This window comes from Peromyscus leucopus, chromosome 22 (assembly GCF_004664715.2).
Source record: "Peromyscus leucopus breed LL Stock chromosome 22, UCI_PerLeu_2.1, whole genome shotgun sequence".
Classification (NCBI taxonomy): Eukaryota; Metazoa; Chordata; class Mammalia; order Rodentia; family Cricetidae; genus Peromyscus; species Peromyscus leucopus.
The window spans coordinates 30,068,271-30,086,059 of record NC_051081.1 but is presented as its reverse complement, the minus strand read 5'-3'; the positions used below and the strand labels follow the sequence as shown (position 1 = coordinate 30,086,059).

Sequence of the window (17,789 nt, the reverse complement as noted above, 5' to 3'; positions counted from 1 at the left end):
ATAATGTCCAGATCATGTACAGGTGTCTCTCAGCTACTTTGAACTACATAAACCTCTAAATAGGTTTCCAATGTAAGCAACAATTATCTTAAAGAGCTTTGATGCAGAATTTGTTGTCAATGACTTTTTACTTGACATAGTTTGGTTAGAATTCTCACATGGAAGGTTGCAGATTAGGTAAACTTGGAGAACTAGCCACAGACTTGTGAAAGTGTGACAAGATCTGATGTCTAGCATGACATCAGGGCAGACGTCCAGGCTTTAATGAAATTGTCGAGACCTGCCAATGTGAATTTTGAAACACTTGCACAGTTCCTTAGAATTTATTTTCCTTGTCATTGCCCAAATAATTCTGAACTTATTAAACAACCATCCATTCTTATTTGAAAAATAAATATTTCAATTTTACGGTTCAGCTGCAACAGCTGAAATGATAAGTATTAAGAGGATATTTATTTGTTGCTAGTTCAAGTGGTCCAGTTTAGAACTCAGAGTTAAAATTGAGCCCTTTTCCAGCATTGGAGTCCACAGATGTATTTCTTTTCTTTCTCTGAATTTACCACATGTGGTATCACGGATGTGTGTCCAGTTCCTTCAGGGTTTGTGATTTGTACCTATTTGTCCTGGTTTGTTGATGAAGAAACTGCTGAAGAGTCTGAAGGCAGCTGGAAAGAATCCGAGGAGAACTGTGATGTTCTCAATAAGTGGGAACAGAGAGTGTAGCCTCTCATAGTCATGGGAGAGTAGCAAGGGAGATTAGGAAATGAGCAAGTGCTTACACACACACACACACACACACACACACACACACACGCACGCACGCACGCACGCACGCACGCACGCGCACGTGCGCACATGCCAGCCAAGGCTTGAGTGTACAAGCACGTGGTAGAGACCGACAACATTTGCTTCAGCAGCATGAAATTAGGGTACATCCAGGCCATGAATGCGTGGCTGACTCTGGGAACTTCAAGAAGTGCACTTGGCAAAGACTGAGGAGCACTGGGAAGCTCTCTGTGTTCCTGAGTGCAGCAAGGTGAACACCCTCTGCATTCCTTGACTCCAGCCAAAGGGTGCAGCCATTTGCTTTTCTTGCCTTGCCCACTCTCTGTCCTTGACTTCGTGGAGCCAAAAAGAAGAGAGGAGGAAAATGCTGATGTTTGCTGGCTCTTTGGACCTATGCTTGTAGCTTAGGGTGCTGGGACAGTATACTCCAAGCCTGCCCTGCCTGTCTTATGGGGAAAAGTGAAAAGTGTGGGCTTATCACAATAATTTGAAGAAAGGTAGAATACATCAAGGAAGACTTTCTACCTTCTGAAGCTGTACTTGTTTTTCTGTGGGCATTTAAGCATCCCATACTGACTGCTGCTGAAGCTCAGGAAAGATCCCCAGATGAAAGAAATCTGCCTTGGGGCTTTTGAGGTTTTATGTGTTCTCTATCCTTGAACTTGGAGTTAATTGACAGAAACAGGAAGCCAAGAAGGAGATGTGCTCAGGAACTTCTGCGATTGCCCTAGAGGTCATGAGACAAAGAAGAGGAGCTTCTTTCTAAAAAACTAATCACATTTATATATATGATTTCTAGTTAGTTTCTCCACCCTCTTTATCAAATGTCTTAATATTGTTCATGTCTCACACAATAGAAATTAGTGCTGAGAGTTATAGAAACTTCTTCAGATCACATAGCTAATAATCAACAGTAGAGATTTAATGCTAGGATTTGGAGCATCCAGATTTAGGATTCTGAGTCAGCAGTTGACAAACTGCTGTCCATGGATCGAATCTGCCCACTGTCTGGTTTTGTAAATAAAGTTTTATTGGTACACAGCCATCTCCATTTACATGTTGTCTAAGGTTGCTCTTGTAGTAATCATGGTGGAGTTAGGATGTTGGAACAGGGACTGTGGGGCTTACAACACCTAAAATATTTGTTATCTGGCCCATTTCAGGAAAAGTGTGCTGAGCATTAAACTGAGAAGCCATCTGCTAGAACAATCAGAGGCAGTAGGAATATTTGCATCCCTGCTGTCTAAAGAAGACATTCGTCAGTCCAAACGGAGGAACTGAACTTTTAATTTTATATAAGTTTTATTTAGTAATATTTGCCTCTTGCTTGATGTATTGAACTGCATAGTTGTAGATCAATGGTTCTCAACCCTTGGGTCATGACCTCTTTGGGAGTCAAATGATCCTTTCAGAGGGGTCTCCTAAGACCATCAAAAAACACAGATATCTACAATTCATAACAGTGGCAAAATTACAGTTATGAAGAAACAATGAAAATAATTGTATGGCTTAGGTTGGGGGGGCAGGTCACAAAACATGAGAAACTGTATTAAAGGGTTGAAGCATTAGGAAGATTGAGAACCACCGCCTTAGATTTTACTTTTAGTGTTTTAGAAAGTGAAATAGAGTTTCTTCTAACTCTCCTAATTTCCCTCTAAATCAGGCTTCCTGGCCAACTGAGTGGTTTTTTTTTTTTTTTTTTTTTTTTTTTTTTTTTTTTGATTATTTGGTGCTCACATTAACACTGTTGGCTCAGGCCACCAAGTGGAGCCTGTCAGCTTGTCTTTTGTCTTATTTGGCTTTCAAGGAAGTCATTACGTCTTCATCATCTATCTTGTGCTTCCTATTTTTTCTACCTCTTCTATGGCTACCTCAGCTCAGGGACCCTATCTTTCCTTATAGGCCATGGCACCATGGCCTGGGGGATAGACAGGTCTCTGCTACCTCTTTGCTCCCAGATAATAGTGGTAACTATGAGAAAACGTGGTGGCGATAATCTTTATTGTGTACTTAATAAGTGCCTGACCATACTGTAGGTCCTGTGCACGGATTGTCACATGTAGTATTTATGAGATCTCCCTGATCTCATATGTATGCTTGTTCTTCCTGTTTTAGAAGTGAAGAAACTGAGGCAGAAAAGAGCTAAAGTAAGGTTCTTGCAGAGAGTCACATGGCCGATAAATCACAGAGCTCCGTAGGCTGAGTCAGGAAGAGGGAAATGGTCTGAAAAGACAAGCGACCATTATGTAATTTTAGAGAGCTCCCAAGGCTCCACCTTGTAAAGGTTTCATAGCCTTCTGAAACCATATCACCAGCTGGGCACCAGGCATTCAAACACACTGTGGGTGGCATTTCCCATGCGAATACAACAACAATTGATATTGATCACCACAGGACAAATGCTGGGAATTTGAAGAAACTGGTCTGCTCTGAATTGCCTGTGGCCCTCAAACCTAGAAGCAGTACTAATGTGATTAATTTTATAGTTAAGCCCCATTGTGTATAAAATAGGCTCTGGTCTTGACATTGCTTCTGTGGGAATATGGGTTATAAGTACGACTCAGTCATTTGAGGAAGGAAATTCTGGAGCAAAATCCTCTGTGAGCTACATGAGAATTCTGTGTGGGTTCTAATGAGTATATATACATGTGTGCACGCACACTCATAAGTGCCCATGTGTATTATGTGAGCGACATCAATCATTCCAAGGGTTTACTCCCCTTTGGGAGTCTAGTACCCTGCTGCTAAGCTTTCTTTTACTTTTAGTCTGTGACCTTTGACCTTCCAGAGCTTATTTGCATGGAAGCCGGAAAGTGTGTGTGAGAGGGAGTGGGAGAGTTCCAGACTTTTCTATCTACCCACTTCTTTTAGAAACCGCAGCAAGAGCACCCTTTATTAGGCATATTTTGTGAAGGTGATTTTGCTTGTTTCATTATGTTTCTGCCATATGGAGGGATTGAACTCGTGGCCCTGTGCAAGTTAGGCAAGTGCTTTATCCCTGATCCATGCCCTCAGCACATGTGTGGGTTTGGAATCTTCAGGATTGCTCTAGTTTTTCATCTACCCCTATCCTCAACTCTCAGTTCACTTGTAATGTCAGTTTGTTTTATCTCAAAGCCTGCCCCCAGTGACATACTTTCTCCAGTAAATCTGTACCCCCTAAACCTCTCCAAACACAACTGCCAATTGGGGACCCAGGGTTCAAATGCCATACGCTATAGGGTACATTTCCCATTTAAACCATCCCAACAAGTTTCTTAAAAATTAGGGGACCAGGCAAGTGGTCATCCACACTTTGGTGCCAGCATGTCCCTTATGTCTTCCTCTGCTGAACAGTTTAATTATGCAGATTCTTTTTAGAGCATCTAACCTAGGAAGTCAGTCTAGTAGGAAAGGTGGAAATGTGCGTCAAAGAGAGAAGGGCAGGAAGTTGGGTTGAATCATGAGTTGAACCAGGGGTTAGAGGGAAGGCAGATCGGGATGATACCATGAGAGCGAAGAGATATGGAAATACACATGCTCTCAAGTTTGCCTTGTGCACCAGGCATTTGAGTGATAACCACCCACTGCTAATGTGCAGTAGAAGATCAGAATGGGAAGGATGGAGTTGGATGGTCATAGCCTGGTTGTCTTTGTAGCACAGAATGAGGTCTTGAGACCTTGTCTGCTCTGCTACACCGGGACTTTGTGTGTCTCGGCAGGTCAGCAGCTACTCCCCGCCCGCCATTAATATTCTTTGGCCTTAGGTGAGGATTCTTTCCGAGCTCCCACCAGCTCTCCATCTGAACAGGGCAGCTGCTGGTCTATGGCACTAACCACACTCCTGTTTTTCATGTTGCCTAGACATTCACCAATTGTCCTAGAACCATCTCTGCGGGCAGTCTAGGGTCATGGGTCATGGTTGTGATTAATCGTAAATGACTAGGTTTGTTGGACAGGCCGGCATTTGTGGAAATGCTTAACTTATACACACATTCCTATATTAATATTTGTTACAGGAATAACTAGTTATAGCATTTGGTGCTCTGATGCCCAGAATGATTTAACGAATGGACTCGTAGCCAAAAAGAATGATTGCCCTAACCTAGATGGGTTTATCTTAAAGCATGGTCTCTCACCGTGCTCTAAGGGCCATCTTATTTTAACTTCAAGTCGGGATGACTCATTTCTTCAGTGACATTAGGCTTGGTCTCTTTCTTCAGCGGACCCCCCTGTGATGTCGGAAGAGAAGGGGCCCTGTTACCGCCTTGTCAGCCCCGGAAGGCAGTGTATGCACCCTCTCTCTGTTCACCTCACCAAGCAGATCTGCTGTTGTAGTGTGGGCAAGGCCTGGGGACCACACTGTGAGAAATGTCCGCTCCCAGGTACAGGTAAGCCATGGCCAGCGACACACACATAAGTGTTCCCAGCCACGGGAACAAAATGACTTCAGCAGCTTGGGTCGTTTTTGGTTTCCCAGTTTTGTTTTTAATGGTATAATGTGTTTGTATCATTACTGAAGAAAACATAGTTGCAGAAGCTCCACTCAGGAAAAAAAAATGCACAAAGGAATTCCCCATTATTTCTGGGCAACAGTAGACTTCCTTTTGAATGTTAAGCCAAGAAGATAAACCCTTTCATTTTATTCTCAGCTTCCAGAACTCGAAGACTGATAGTTAAGTATAAAAACCAGAAAGCTGTACAGGGCCATGTGCGTTCCTAATGGTCCACCGCCCATCGTTCCACAATAACGGCCTTGTGGACATTGACTTATTTACTTGGCTACTGAAATACAAAGAAATACAAAGAATTGTATTCAGTTTTGTATTTATGCTACGAAGATAACTCTAAAGGAGATCTTGCCAAAGCCACCATGAACTTTGAAGGGGGTCAAGTGTCAATAAGTTGAGTCTTTACTCCTCAGTTGGGTTCATAATTACCCAGGGCTCTGAGAGGGTAAATTTCTCTAGATGCCTTACTTTTAAAATCAATAAACTCTCAAGCAGAGTCAAAAGGAGTTCAATGGAAGAGAGAAAGCCATGATCTGCAAGCACTGGGCATCTTATGGGCAAGGAAGGCATGGTCTCTTTTTCACTGGCTTGGTATAGCTTCGAAACCCAACACTAGTTGTTTACTCTTGAGAAACTTCCCAGGTAGGGGAGGGCATTATATCTCTAGGGCCATGTAATGTCTGAAAGTAGCAAATTACACAACAGTAGACAGAATTTAGATGTGAACTTCAATATTCATAGTGGTTCACCTTTCATAGTGGTTAGGATCAAAAGGAACAATGAAAGCAAAAGTGATATTGTTGCTGTTGGTGAATTAATAGAGTGGATGGCTTTTAGACTCTTCCCATAGGCTCTAGAGCCCTGCTGTGCAGTCTAACACACTTATTACTAAAAAAGCTTTGCTATTCATAAACCCATTTCTCTTGAAGTTCAATCTTGACAGCGTTTTAATCCATACACAAAGTATAACCCAGCTGGGGATTGTTCATCAGGGCTACTTCCCAAAGTATAGTAACTACGTTCAAAAATGATATCAATGATACAGTTTTCATTCTTAAGTAAGTCTTTCTCCTTTGATGATTTTAATTAAATATGTGCTTGGGTAGGAAACCATGCTTTGTTCTGGAACTATCCCTTATTAAAGAATTCTCTGTCCGAGTAGGTTCCCTAGAAAACCTAATATTTCAGCACACTTTAAAGGAATACTGTAAAGTTTCCTCTTCCTTAAGGAATCATTTTGGGCCCTGTCTATTCAGTACAATTTCTTGTTCAGTGAAAGTGGGAAATGACTTATTTTACTTCGATTTTTAAAAGTGGAAATAAAGACTGGACCGTAAGCCCCCTTGTTTGCCTTTGGTCATTTGCTTCCAACACCCACAGCCCAGGCTGTATGTGGAGTTTGCCTCTGCCATGCACCACCAACAACCACCATTGTCTTTTTCCCCCTCCACCCACTCTTAGAGATTGCTGCTGGAGGTTGGAGGTTTGCAAACCACACACCATACCCAGTCCACTTGGAGAGGGACAAAAAAAAAAAAAAAAAAAAAAAGGACACAATAAAGATTTTTTTTTCCTGGCAAGTGTGATAGTTACATGGTACAAAATGTCCCGTTGTCCTCTGGGTCATGAAACTGACCAGGCTTTTGCCAGTTGTCATCCCTGAGAGCAACAGCTTGCGCTGGCATTTCCTTCCTGCAGTGGCTACTGTCTGTAGCTTCTCCACTTTGTGGATTTCTTCTCACTACCTGAAGGACCGTTTTAAAACCACGCCCCTCTTCACCCCTTCTTCACCAGGACCCCCATTCCAGCGGTAGCGCGCCATTCTGGCCGAGTCCTTGGGTTTGTCAACTGGAAACAATTCAGAAGGGTGTCAGCACCCCCAGTTTCCTAGATATAGTACTTGTCATTTAACTTAGACGTCCCTTGAGCTCTTCGTTAATAACCAATAAAAGCACAAAAGCAGGGGGACAGGAGAGAACCTGACTGTTGTTGATATTCCGTAGTCACATATGAGACACTTGTCACCTGTACTTAAAATGACTGCTAGTATATTACATATCTTTTCATGTAATAGAGTTTACATATATAATTTTGTCTACATAGTGGCATATTGGCTACTAGCATATAAATACGATATATAAAATTAGTGCCAAGTTTAATCAGGAATTTAAACCATTTGCTTACGTTTTGCATCTGTTTCTGAAGTTTTGAAATGTATCTATATTAGCAATGACTTATTAAAAGATATTCATCATGATATTTTCCTCTGTATAAGTTTGCACTGTTAGATTTTTAAAAGGAATATTTTCCCATCCCAAATCTAGCTGCTTTTAAGGAAATCTGTCCTGGTGGAATGGGTTATACGGTTTCTGGCGTTCATAGACGCAGGCCAGTCCATCAGCATATAGGTAAAGAAGCTGTGTTTGTCAAGCCAAAGAACACTCAACCTGTTGCTAAAAGTACTCATCCTCCACCTCTCCCAGCCAAGGAAGAGCCAGTGGAGGCCCTGACCTCCTCGCGGGAACACGGGCCAGGAGTGGCGGAGCCCGAAGGTAAGCTTACATGCTGGATGTGGGTCCTAGCTGCCCATCTCTGTATGTGCACTTCTTTGTCTATTTTGACCCTTCTGGACCATGGCTCTCAGCCTTAATGTTGCTGACATTTTCTACTGTGTAATTCTTGAATAGATGAGGAAGCTGGACTGGGTGTCGTAGGATGTTTAGTTCTGTCAATGTGAGGTCCTTTCATTTACTTTCTGAGAAATCCAAGACAGACACGACTTGCTATCTGTCGTAAAAAAAAAAAAAGTGTATAATGGGACCCATGGCCAAGGGCAGAGAGTCTAAAGGGCTCTAGTTTTGACAGAGAGATTTTCTTCTCTCCTTGGTGGATAGAGCAGTATTTCTAGTTTTCTGACTATTTTGATTACCACAGAAAAGCCCTCACTCCTGGAAAACTGAACAGTTTTAGGTCTGTTAGTCATGTGTGTATTTCCTCTAAAAAAAAAAAAAGCTTCTTGTTGGTTTTTGCCATTGATACTTAGGTAAGGATTTGGGGTGCCCACTTGTGGGTCCTGTAGGGAGCTTGGCATAACCTTCTTCCCTGGTGGTAGGGGGTTTTCTGGGCTCTGAGCTTGGTGCCTTCTAGCCTATCTCTTTCTGCTCTTTTACTCTCTGCCCTCTATTTCTTCCTTGGATAGGCAGAGCAGGTTAGACCTCACCTAGTGTTGTCGCTGTCCACCTAGGCCAGTGGCTCTCAACCTGTGGGTCAGGACCCCTCTGGGGGTCAGGCTGCCCTTTCTCAGTTAAACCTTTCAGCGAAGACCATTCTGCATGTCAGATATTTACATCATGATTCATAACAGTAGCAAAATGACAGTTATGAAGTGGCAACAAAAATAATTTTGTGGTTGGGGGGGTCACCTTAACACAAGAATTGTATTAAAGGGTCGCATTAGGAAGGTTGAGAACCCTGACCTAGAGTATTCATCCTTTGTTTAGAAGAAGGAGATGGGCATAAGTGTGGTTCTGCCTTTAGAATTTTTTAGCAATGGGTTTTATAGGGTAGAAAGTAGGTTAGCTTCCTCCCATTGAAGGAGCAGGGGCTTTAATTTCTCTGGGAACCTCATTGCTTCTTGGAATTAATGCATCCAACCTTTTTGCTTTTTGCTAATGGTTAAGGAGACATACTGACTCAGAAAATTCCAAGTAATAAGCAAAGTTGAGGACTAGTGCTAAGAATTGCTTAATGAAACAAGCATTTCAAAATACAAAGACATCACCCCACCACAACAACACGAGTGATTGTGTAATACTGAAGTTGCTAATTATATTGATGCGAATTTATAATTGTCTCCTCTTGGCTTATGGGGTTTGGCTTTTGTTTGATTTAGTTAGCATGTCTACATGAAAATAATCAGAAGGCTTCATGAAAAACTGGTTTATATGAAAAATGAAGTACCGATTCTCATGTCTCAATGAAAAAATATCATTTCTTTTTTAACACTGACATCGGATGGATTTCTGAACACTAGAAGCGTTTGTTTTCTAAGACATGGGAAGTTTCCCAAACTAAAAATTAAGCATTAAGAAATGTTTCAGAAAGTGTTTTCTTTAAAATTGAGGTTAATTTCCTTAATTTTGAATGAAAGACTTTGAACCTTTGGTCTCTGAACTTTGATAGTAGAACAATGAAATAGCACAGAAAGTTCTTTGCACTCATGTGTAAAATTCTCGCAATTGGCAGATGACAGGAATTCCACATTTGACTTAATTTGCTTTGTAATTGTTTGGGGGAGATATGGCTTTCTAATGTTTTCAAAAATTGAAATATGATGAGTGGATTGTGCTTGCTAATTCCCATCTCTCTTTTCTGGTTTTAGTGGTAACAGCATCTCCTGAGAAGGTAATTCATTCACTGTTTTTTAAGTCTTCTCTCTTTTTTACTTCAAGACACTTTTTAAGGTTATGTATATGATTTTTTTTTTTAATTTTAGGATGTTCATATTATAGATCATTTTCTGTAAGGAAACACAATTCATTAATACAAGAAATTGTATGACAGGATTTTCTAAATGGATGTTGCCATTCCCAGTGCTCAGAAAGTGATGGCTAATAGTTTTCTGGGGTTGGGTGGGGAACACCATCTCTTGCCTGAATTCTGGAGAGAAGAAAATGATGAGCAGAGTTCATAGGGTCAACTAGTTGCCTAGACTAACTGTGGGAAGAAAGGCCCTTTTGTGTTCACCCAATTATGTATTCTCAGTATGCATATAAAATTAAGTGTGACACTAATTAATCTAACTAAAATTTAACACAAGCATTTGGATCAAATTAGATCAAATTAGATTAAAAACAGCGCTTACCCTTAAAGCCACAATAAAATACCTAAATGTTGTTTCTTAGAAGTTTTAGAGAAAATTTGATCAGTTTTGGGTTTAGGAGCCTGAGATGGGGTTAGGAATAGTGAAACTCAATAGCGGGAAATATGAACATTTTTTTTTTTTTTTTTTTTTTTTTTTTTTGCTGAATTGTTTTGTTCATGTAATATTGCATCTTCTCTGCCCCTTCTCCTGCCTTGATTCTTTATTTGATAATATGAAAATTATGTAATTATTAAGTGTTTTTCATTTTTATATCATTCATCCAGTTGCCAAGAATATATTAAGGCATTAAAACTCCTATGGGGGAAGGATGTAGAAATAAACTGTTTTAAATAGTGTTTCAATTGTTACATGTAGCATGTGTTACCATATGAGTGTTTAAAGAATCCAGAATAAGGAAATGATGGCTGTGGGATGATAACACTTATACTGAGATATTTCATGGTATAGTGAGCCTGAAAGAACTACAATGGATCAGACTTGACTAGCACAGCTGTGGCTCAGTTAGCATCTTGAATGATGGGTGATGTACGGTAGCTTGCAAGTTTGTTGATTTTGAATCTAGCTCTGTATGATCCAAGGGGGAAAATACTCACTGAGCTTGTAACTATGCCAGTCAGCTGCCTAAACAAACCCTTCATAACTCAGCTTTGTTCTTCTCTTATTATGGTGTGGTTTTAGTGCAACTGTAATTGAGAATGGGGAAGAAAGAAAAGATACTGTCTCCAAGATGAGGCAGAGGGCAAGCAAGGAAGAGACCTGATGTCAAACTCTGGCCCCTACATGCACACACACCTAGGTGAAGATACATTGTAGGCACAAGTGTGTGTGCACATGCATGTGTGAGCACATGGGTATGAAAGCATGCATACACACACATACACACACACACACACAGAGAGAGAGAGGGACAGAGAGAGAGACACACAGAGAGACACAGAGACAGAGAGAGAGAAGGAATGGGGGATTGAATCAGAAAGAGATCGCAAACGTTTTTCTTATATGCTCTTAACTTCATTTGACCATTTTCCTTGTACAGTTAAGACCGTACATTTTAATTTAAAAGAGGATAGTTGGGAAGGGGAATGAAATCAGGATCTGTTTAGAATTGATACTTTACAAAGGCCTCGTGATCTTAAAGACCGACGTGAGGAATGGAGGTTAGTCCAAGGGTGAGACATTTACGAGTGAAGGTTTCATTGACAGCAGCAAAAAAATCAGGTTAGAAAGGGGACATGGTCCCGTTTTGATGGGCTAGAAATACTGAACTACACTTGTAATCAGTGAGGAAGTGCCTGCTGAACTGAGTCCCTGCCTGTGAAGTGGAGAAGTGGTATTGATTAGGAGGGCCATGCCTAAGGTGGATGGGGAGATCCTGCCTATAAAGTAAGCTAATGCTGGCTGCTCTTTGTTGCTATCTGCCGTGGGCTATGGGGGAGAAGTCACAGAGACTGAGCGAGGCCATCTCTCACAAGTAACAAAAAGTCAGTCTGCCTTCAGACAGAGAGAAGGGCATGTGGGGAATATAATGAGTGGTCAGTGTTTCCCGGATGGATGTGTTGTGGATGAACTGAGGTAGGGAGTCTGCTAGCTTGAGAGGCCAGTTAGATGCTACAATGAGCTGAGCATGAGTAACAAGTCCAGACTGCAGCATTGAGGACCATGGATTAGAAAAGGTGGCTCACCACAAAGGATACTGAACATGGACAGGTTTGGGGGTGTGGAACGAAAGAGGAGGCCCTAAAATGTGACTAAATCTGGATGGGATGGATGAATGATGGGCAATGACCGAAAAAGATGAAGTTAGCATTGGAGGCTGGTGGATTTTGTCGGGGAGGGGTCAGGCATGGGAGTCTGTGGAATTTGTAGCATGTCCAAAGTTACTCTGTAGGAATTCATACTTATAAAATTGGGTTTCGATGAAATCGTCTGTGAGGGTATCTACTATAGAAGCATAAAAGGTAGTAACTTTAGCCAGGAGGTAGGTCAAGAGTGAAACGAGGTCAGGAAGTGGGATTTCTGCAAGTTAAGCCAGAGAGGAGAGATGTTGGGTAACAGTGAGGAAGTAACTTGATGAATGCCTTTAATAAGGTGTTGTGAGTTCTCTGGCCCCACACTGGTATGAGTAAAGGGGCAGACCCTTTTAACTAGACTAACTATCCCATCGGCATGAGCCCCTACAGCGCTATTGCTGAAAGCTGAGCCATGATGATGGTTGGATTTTTTTTTTCCTTTTTGGCTTGAGTTAGGAAGCCTCAAGTCCTTTAAGACTGCAGCTGCTATTGCTATGACAACCTACCACTGCTGAGAGAGAACAGGCGGATGGTACCTTATTAGCGGTGGGCTAAAGAAGGTCACAGCGACTGCCTGGCTTAATGGACTTGGACTTAGTGGATGTTCTTTATGGCTCAGTTGCTACACCCATCATTCACTTAATCTGCAAAATGTGGATGTGGCACAGAGCCCCCTGTGACTGGCATGGATGTTTAGTTCCCAATTAGGGTTAGGGTTGCCCAGTTGGAGATCAAACGTGGAACTCTGGGCCAAGGGCATTGCTTTCAAGGCTTGACTCTGAAGTCCAAGGAAATGGATGAGAACATGTGTGTAGCTAGCTAATATATCTGCTGAAATAAAAGTTTGGACATTGTAACAGCACCACTTTTTAAAGTCACATACATAGGTGTGTATCTGATCCTATGATATTTTTGCCTTTCTGCGAATACAATTAATTAGATAAAAATAACACTACATGAGAAAATAAAAGTAATTCCCACTTTATGTCTCTGTCTCTATCTCTCTATGAAAAACAACCACCAGGAAATACCTTCACTGGATCAAGAGAAAACCAGACTTGAACCTGGGCAACCCCAGCTCTCCCCAGGCATTTCAACAATTCATCTGCATCCACAGTTTCCAGGTAATCTGTGCTGATATATGTTGTTGATAAGGGTATTCTGAAAAAAATCGTTGTAATTTTTATGCCTATGTCTTTGATTGTTAATGTATCATTGAATTTTATTGTGAAATTCCTACATGTACTACAATGAAATGTACAATCTAGAATGTTCCTACACTAGAACAATGTTCATCTAAGAAGAGTAATATATGTAGTGTAATAGGAAATATCAGCCTTTTGTTATCTTCAGTGATCAGGACTAGTATACACTGTGCAAATATCGAAACTTTTTACTTATCAAATGGTCATATTTTTTGAATTCTGAATTTTTCTCAGTTTTTTTTAACTAAACAGTCAAACCAGAAGTGTGAATTAATACCATGAGCTTTCAAGATTGTTATCAGTTCTTGAACAAAGCTACTGTTTTCTTTAGAGTAAGTTAGACTTCCATTTTGCCCCAGGATGTCAGTGTACATAACAAGGTTTAATTTTTTTTTTTATCTCTCCCTTCTTCACACAGTTGTGATTGAAAAGACCTCACCCCCTGTGCCTGTAGAGGTAGCTCCTGAAGCTTCCACATCTAGTGCCAGTCAGGTGATTGCTCCTACTCAAGTAACAGGTCAGTGGAGAATTTGCTGTGTTCGGCATTCTATGAAAATCCGTGTGTAGACAGCGCTTAAAATGTAATATCAAATGCATGAGCTTGACCATCTCCAGGTTAGTTATCACAGCAAATTTATTGGAAATGAGTGTGTGTAAGTAAATCAGGGTACACATGCAGTGGCACATTAGAGAGCCATTAGCGTTTCTAAAGAACATTTAATGTTTTCATGAAATATTTCTGTAATAATACTTATTAAGAAATGTAGGACACAATGTCATGATGTCAATTTTATTTTTAAATGTCTACAAATATGGAAAAGGAGACCGAAAGAAATGCATCTGTGTTTACCAATGATGAGGAACAGGGTTATAGATAATCTTTATGCTCTTAGATATGCTTTTGTATATTTTAAAATTCTTAGAACAAACATATTTCAATCCTTATTTTAAAAAAAAATCCAGCAATGTATTGCTTTGGAAACAAATGAGAAAAAGCTAAAACGTTAGTGTTCTTAATAATAGGATAGCAGGGAAGTGTAGTAAGATCATCCAAAGGAAAAATGATACTGAGAAGCATAAATAAAGGATTTCAACATAATCTATATAAGAGAAAAGGGAAACAACCCAAGCATCCCATTGTAGAGAATTCAATGCTAAGTGACGGAGAAAGTGGCAGGACCTGGGCACAAGCACCCACTTTCAACTAGTTCAGTGCTAGAATCAAGACAAGCTTGCACCCCAAGCCCTGGCCCTCCCTGGGTTATATAGCACCTCCTCTTGGATTTTGTTATTAATACCAAGTCAAGTGCTATAGAAATGTGAGCAATTCTAAGTATCTTTGGAGCTCTATACTGAAGCCATTATAACTTCTATCAGAAGAGGTTTGCAGGAAGGTGGACTCATATGAAATTACCCCTCAAAGAGGTATAGGCTCATAGACGTAGGCAGCCATGATGAGATTCTGAAGTGGAGACCATTAGGAGAAGATTGCCCCATAACATCATAATGGGGTCTGGAAGGGAGAAAGGGCCTTCAATAACATAGGAAAAGGGGAAATTGCTGACGAGTGTTTTCATGGATGGTGGGAAAATTTCATGCTACATGACCTAGCCTCACCTTCATGCCAAGGAACATGTAGGCAGGCACTGTGTAGGATGTAAAGTAATCCTGGGGCTACAAACCATGAGGGAGAGAAAGTGAGAATAATAAGCTCACAGTGTTCTTGTAGACTCTGTCCATTGAGAGAGACTGCAGGGTGGCGGAGGGATGGACTCCGTGTGTGTGTGTGTGTGTGTGTGTGTGTGTGTGTGTGTGTGTGTGTGTGTGAGAGAGAGAGAGAGAGAGAGAGAGAGAGAGAGATATTGATACAGATAATAGATGATAAGATGGTAGATAGAGATATTGACAGATAGAGATATTATTAGAAATACAGGCTCTGTGATCTAACAAAAATGATGACACTTTTTAAAGGAGCTTGATTGAAATTATTATTCCATATTCTGAGCCTATATATGTGTACCTCTACCCTGCTCATCTGAAGGCATATAAGCATGTAATGTACTCCTTAGGGGAACAAAAACCTTCTAATTATTTACCTCAGTGTTACAAAATACAGCGTGGTAATGTAATTCACAGGTTTCTCTAAATAAGTATTGCATTTCCATTTCCCAATGTGAAGGTGAATTCAGTTGGTATCTGGCATCAGTGGACAAATCTTTTTCACATTAGTTTCACAGAAATTAATTACATTTCACCTAGATGAATGAGGTTTCATCATTAAACAAAACTATAGAAATGATCGTGAATGTCTTTTTTTCAAATAAAGATTTGTTTTATTTTCACGTTGTGTGTGTGTGTGTGTGTGTGTGTGTGTGTGTGTGTGTGTGTAGGTGGGGGTGCGGGGTCTGTGCACATGTGAGTGCAGTGTCTGCAGAGTCCAAAAGGAGTCCTGGAGCAGGTGGCTGTCAATCACCCGACGTGGGTGGCGCTGGAAGAATAAGATGCGCAGTTAACCACTGAGCCATCTCTCTGGCCTTCATGGTCTTGGTTTCATCACTTAAATGCAAACATGTGAGGAGTAACAAGTGGGAGTTTCTGGGCTTCAGCTTGAACTGCAGAGCTGATTGAAAGAAAAATGGATGTAGCCCTGCTCTACGCAGTTGTCAGAAGACAGCTCAATTTAGTCTGGCAGATTTTCAGGGCTAACATCTGCTATCACATGTTTGAAGCGCAAATATTTCCTTCCAGGAAACAAGTGACCCTGATAATTTTTTTCCCCTTTTTGTGGAACAGTCATTAGTGTTGCCACTTCCGCTAGTAAAATAACTTTTTGGAAGGAATCCACCCTTTGGGAGACAATTATAAATGGAGAGGCTCCTAATGGATGTATTTGCAACTTTCAGAGCTGTTACGTAAACATGAGGTACAATAGTATGAGAATACCGTTTCATGCCAAATTCCATCTCCAACCCAAATGTAAACATTCCTGGCAGTTAATGTGATGACCAAAGACATAGAATTAAGGAAGCCTCACATCATTTATCACAGGAGCGCTGTGTAGTTTTTCTCCTTTGAAGAATAGACACAATCAATGCCATGTCTTACTGCTATTTTCTCCCATAGCTGAAGGAAGGGATGTACTAATCTAAGATCCTATAATAAACACAGTTCATTCCGTGTTGCTCCGTGATGATATCTCCGTGATTGCGAGATTGGAAAGGAGCCTTTTTGGATCTAGCCACACACCCTTGAACATGGAGTAATTATACAAGGAGCAGACTATTTGTGGGAAGCATTAGTTTCCACTCTGAACAGCTGACTTGGTGGCTTGCAACGTTATTGACCTACCGTTTCCAAATCAATCATGCATTTCAGCATATAAATTCCCGATTTTGCACAGTGTCATAATAGCTGAGGGATAGGTTGGAAAAAATCAAACCTTTATTTCTCTAGCAAATATTTACAAAGTGGAAACATCTGTTTCAATTGTTGTGGGACAATGTCTGCTCCTCCTGGGGTAGTTGGGAAGCCAGGGCATTTTAATAAACCTTTCCATGAGTTAATACTTGATGCCTTGCTCCGGCTCTTCCTGTACTGTCTCCATGGCCCTTGCAGAGCAGCCAGGAATTGCTCTTCCTCCCCCACAACTGCCTTATGGAAACCTCCAGAGTGACCATGGCCAGAATGGTTTAAAAACTATTTGCGAGTCTGATTTTTCCAGGACTCAGAGTTGACCCCTTCAGAAATGTTTGTCCCCGAAGCATATTCCTGCTGTTGTGAGTCGCAAAAAACTATGCCGATGAGAAATGAACTGGTTATTTTAGGATAGAGCTGTCTGTCACCTTGGGCTATTCCAGTTCCTTCATCTGGGCATTGCTTTTGTTCAGCTCTCCCTTTGACTAATCACACGGTGAAGAAATGACCTCAGGATCAGCTCGCTGGTTCTCACAACTGGCCCAAAGCTCCTCTTTTTGAAAATAAACACACTGAGGTGTTGAATCTATCATGGACCTTATTGGTGAGAGACACAGAGCATTTGGTTTTCCACTGGCTTTTGCTCATCGTTCCTTTTTTTTCCCCAAGTCCTCGGTGGATTTTAGAAAAAAGGAATAGAATAAGATTCTTGACCTGGTGAAGTTGGAATTGGATCAGGGGCAGAACTGTCTTGTGACCCAAGGGGCGCATGTGTAAGCATTTTTCAAGGGCACTCACTTGACCAGCTCTCTGGGACACCAAACAATCTCTGGAACAAAAAAAATATTCATTTTTACCAGGGAGCCCTTGAGGATAGGAGTGAGCCCCGCCTGGGAGGCCTGGCCTCAGTGCTTTGTCACAGCTCTTATAGACAGTTTATAAAAGGAATGTGTGTCTCTTCATAAACTGGCCCATCCTGTAGGAATGAGTTTGCTCGCCTGCAGGTGAGCGACTCTTAGGCAAATGGAAAGCATCTTGTCTTTGCCACTAAACCCAGAAAAATCAGAGATCTTTTCCTATTAAGGCAGTATCCTCAGGACTCACCTTTCTGTGTGCTGTATGTATTCTTTAGTGTGAAAACCTTAATGTGGAATGAGGGAAATGTGAGGAAGACATACTTTAAAAGGTTAAAAACACTGGGCGGTGGTGGCGCGCGCCT

The 17,789-nt window shown here is 41.2% G+C and overlaps 1 protein-coding gene across 1 annotated transcript in view; it reads left to right on the top strand.

Annotated features, from left to right (window-relative positions):
• Ltbp1 (latent transforming growth factor beta binding protein 1) overlaps nucleotides 1-17,789 on the top strand; it is a 403,424-nt gene that overhangs the window by 266,637 nt on the left and 118,998 nt on the right. The window contains 5 exon segments of the mRNA XM_028873448.2: nucleotides 4,989-5,156; nucleotides 7,601-7,828; nucleotides 9,658-9,680; nucleotides 12,976-13,075; nucleotides 13,575-13,673. Coding sequence (XP_028729281.1) covers nucleotides 4,989-5,156; nucleotides 7,601-7,828; nucleotides 9,658-9,680; nucleotides 12,976-13,075; nucleotides 13,575-13,673 — 618 coding nt within the window.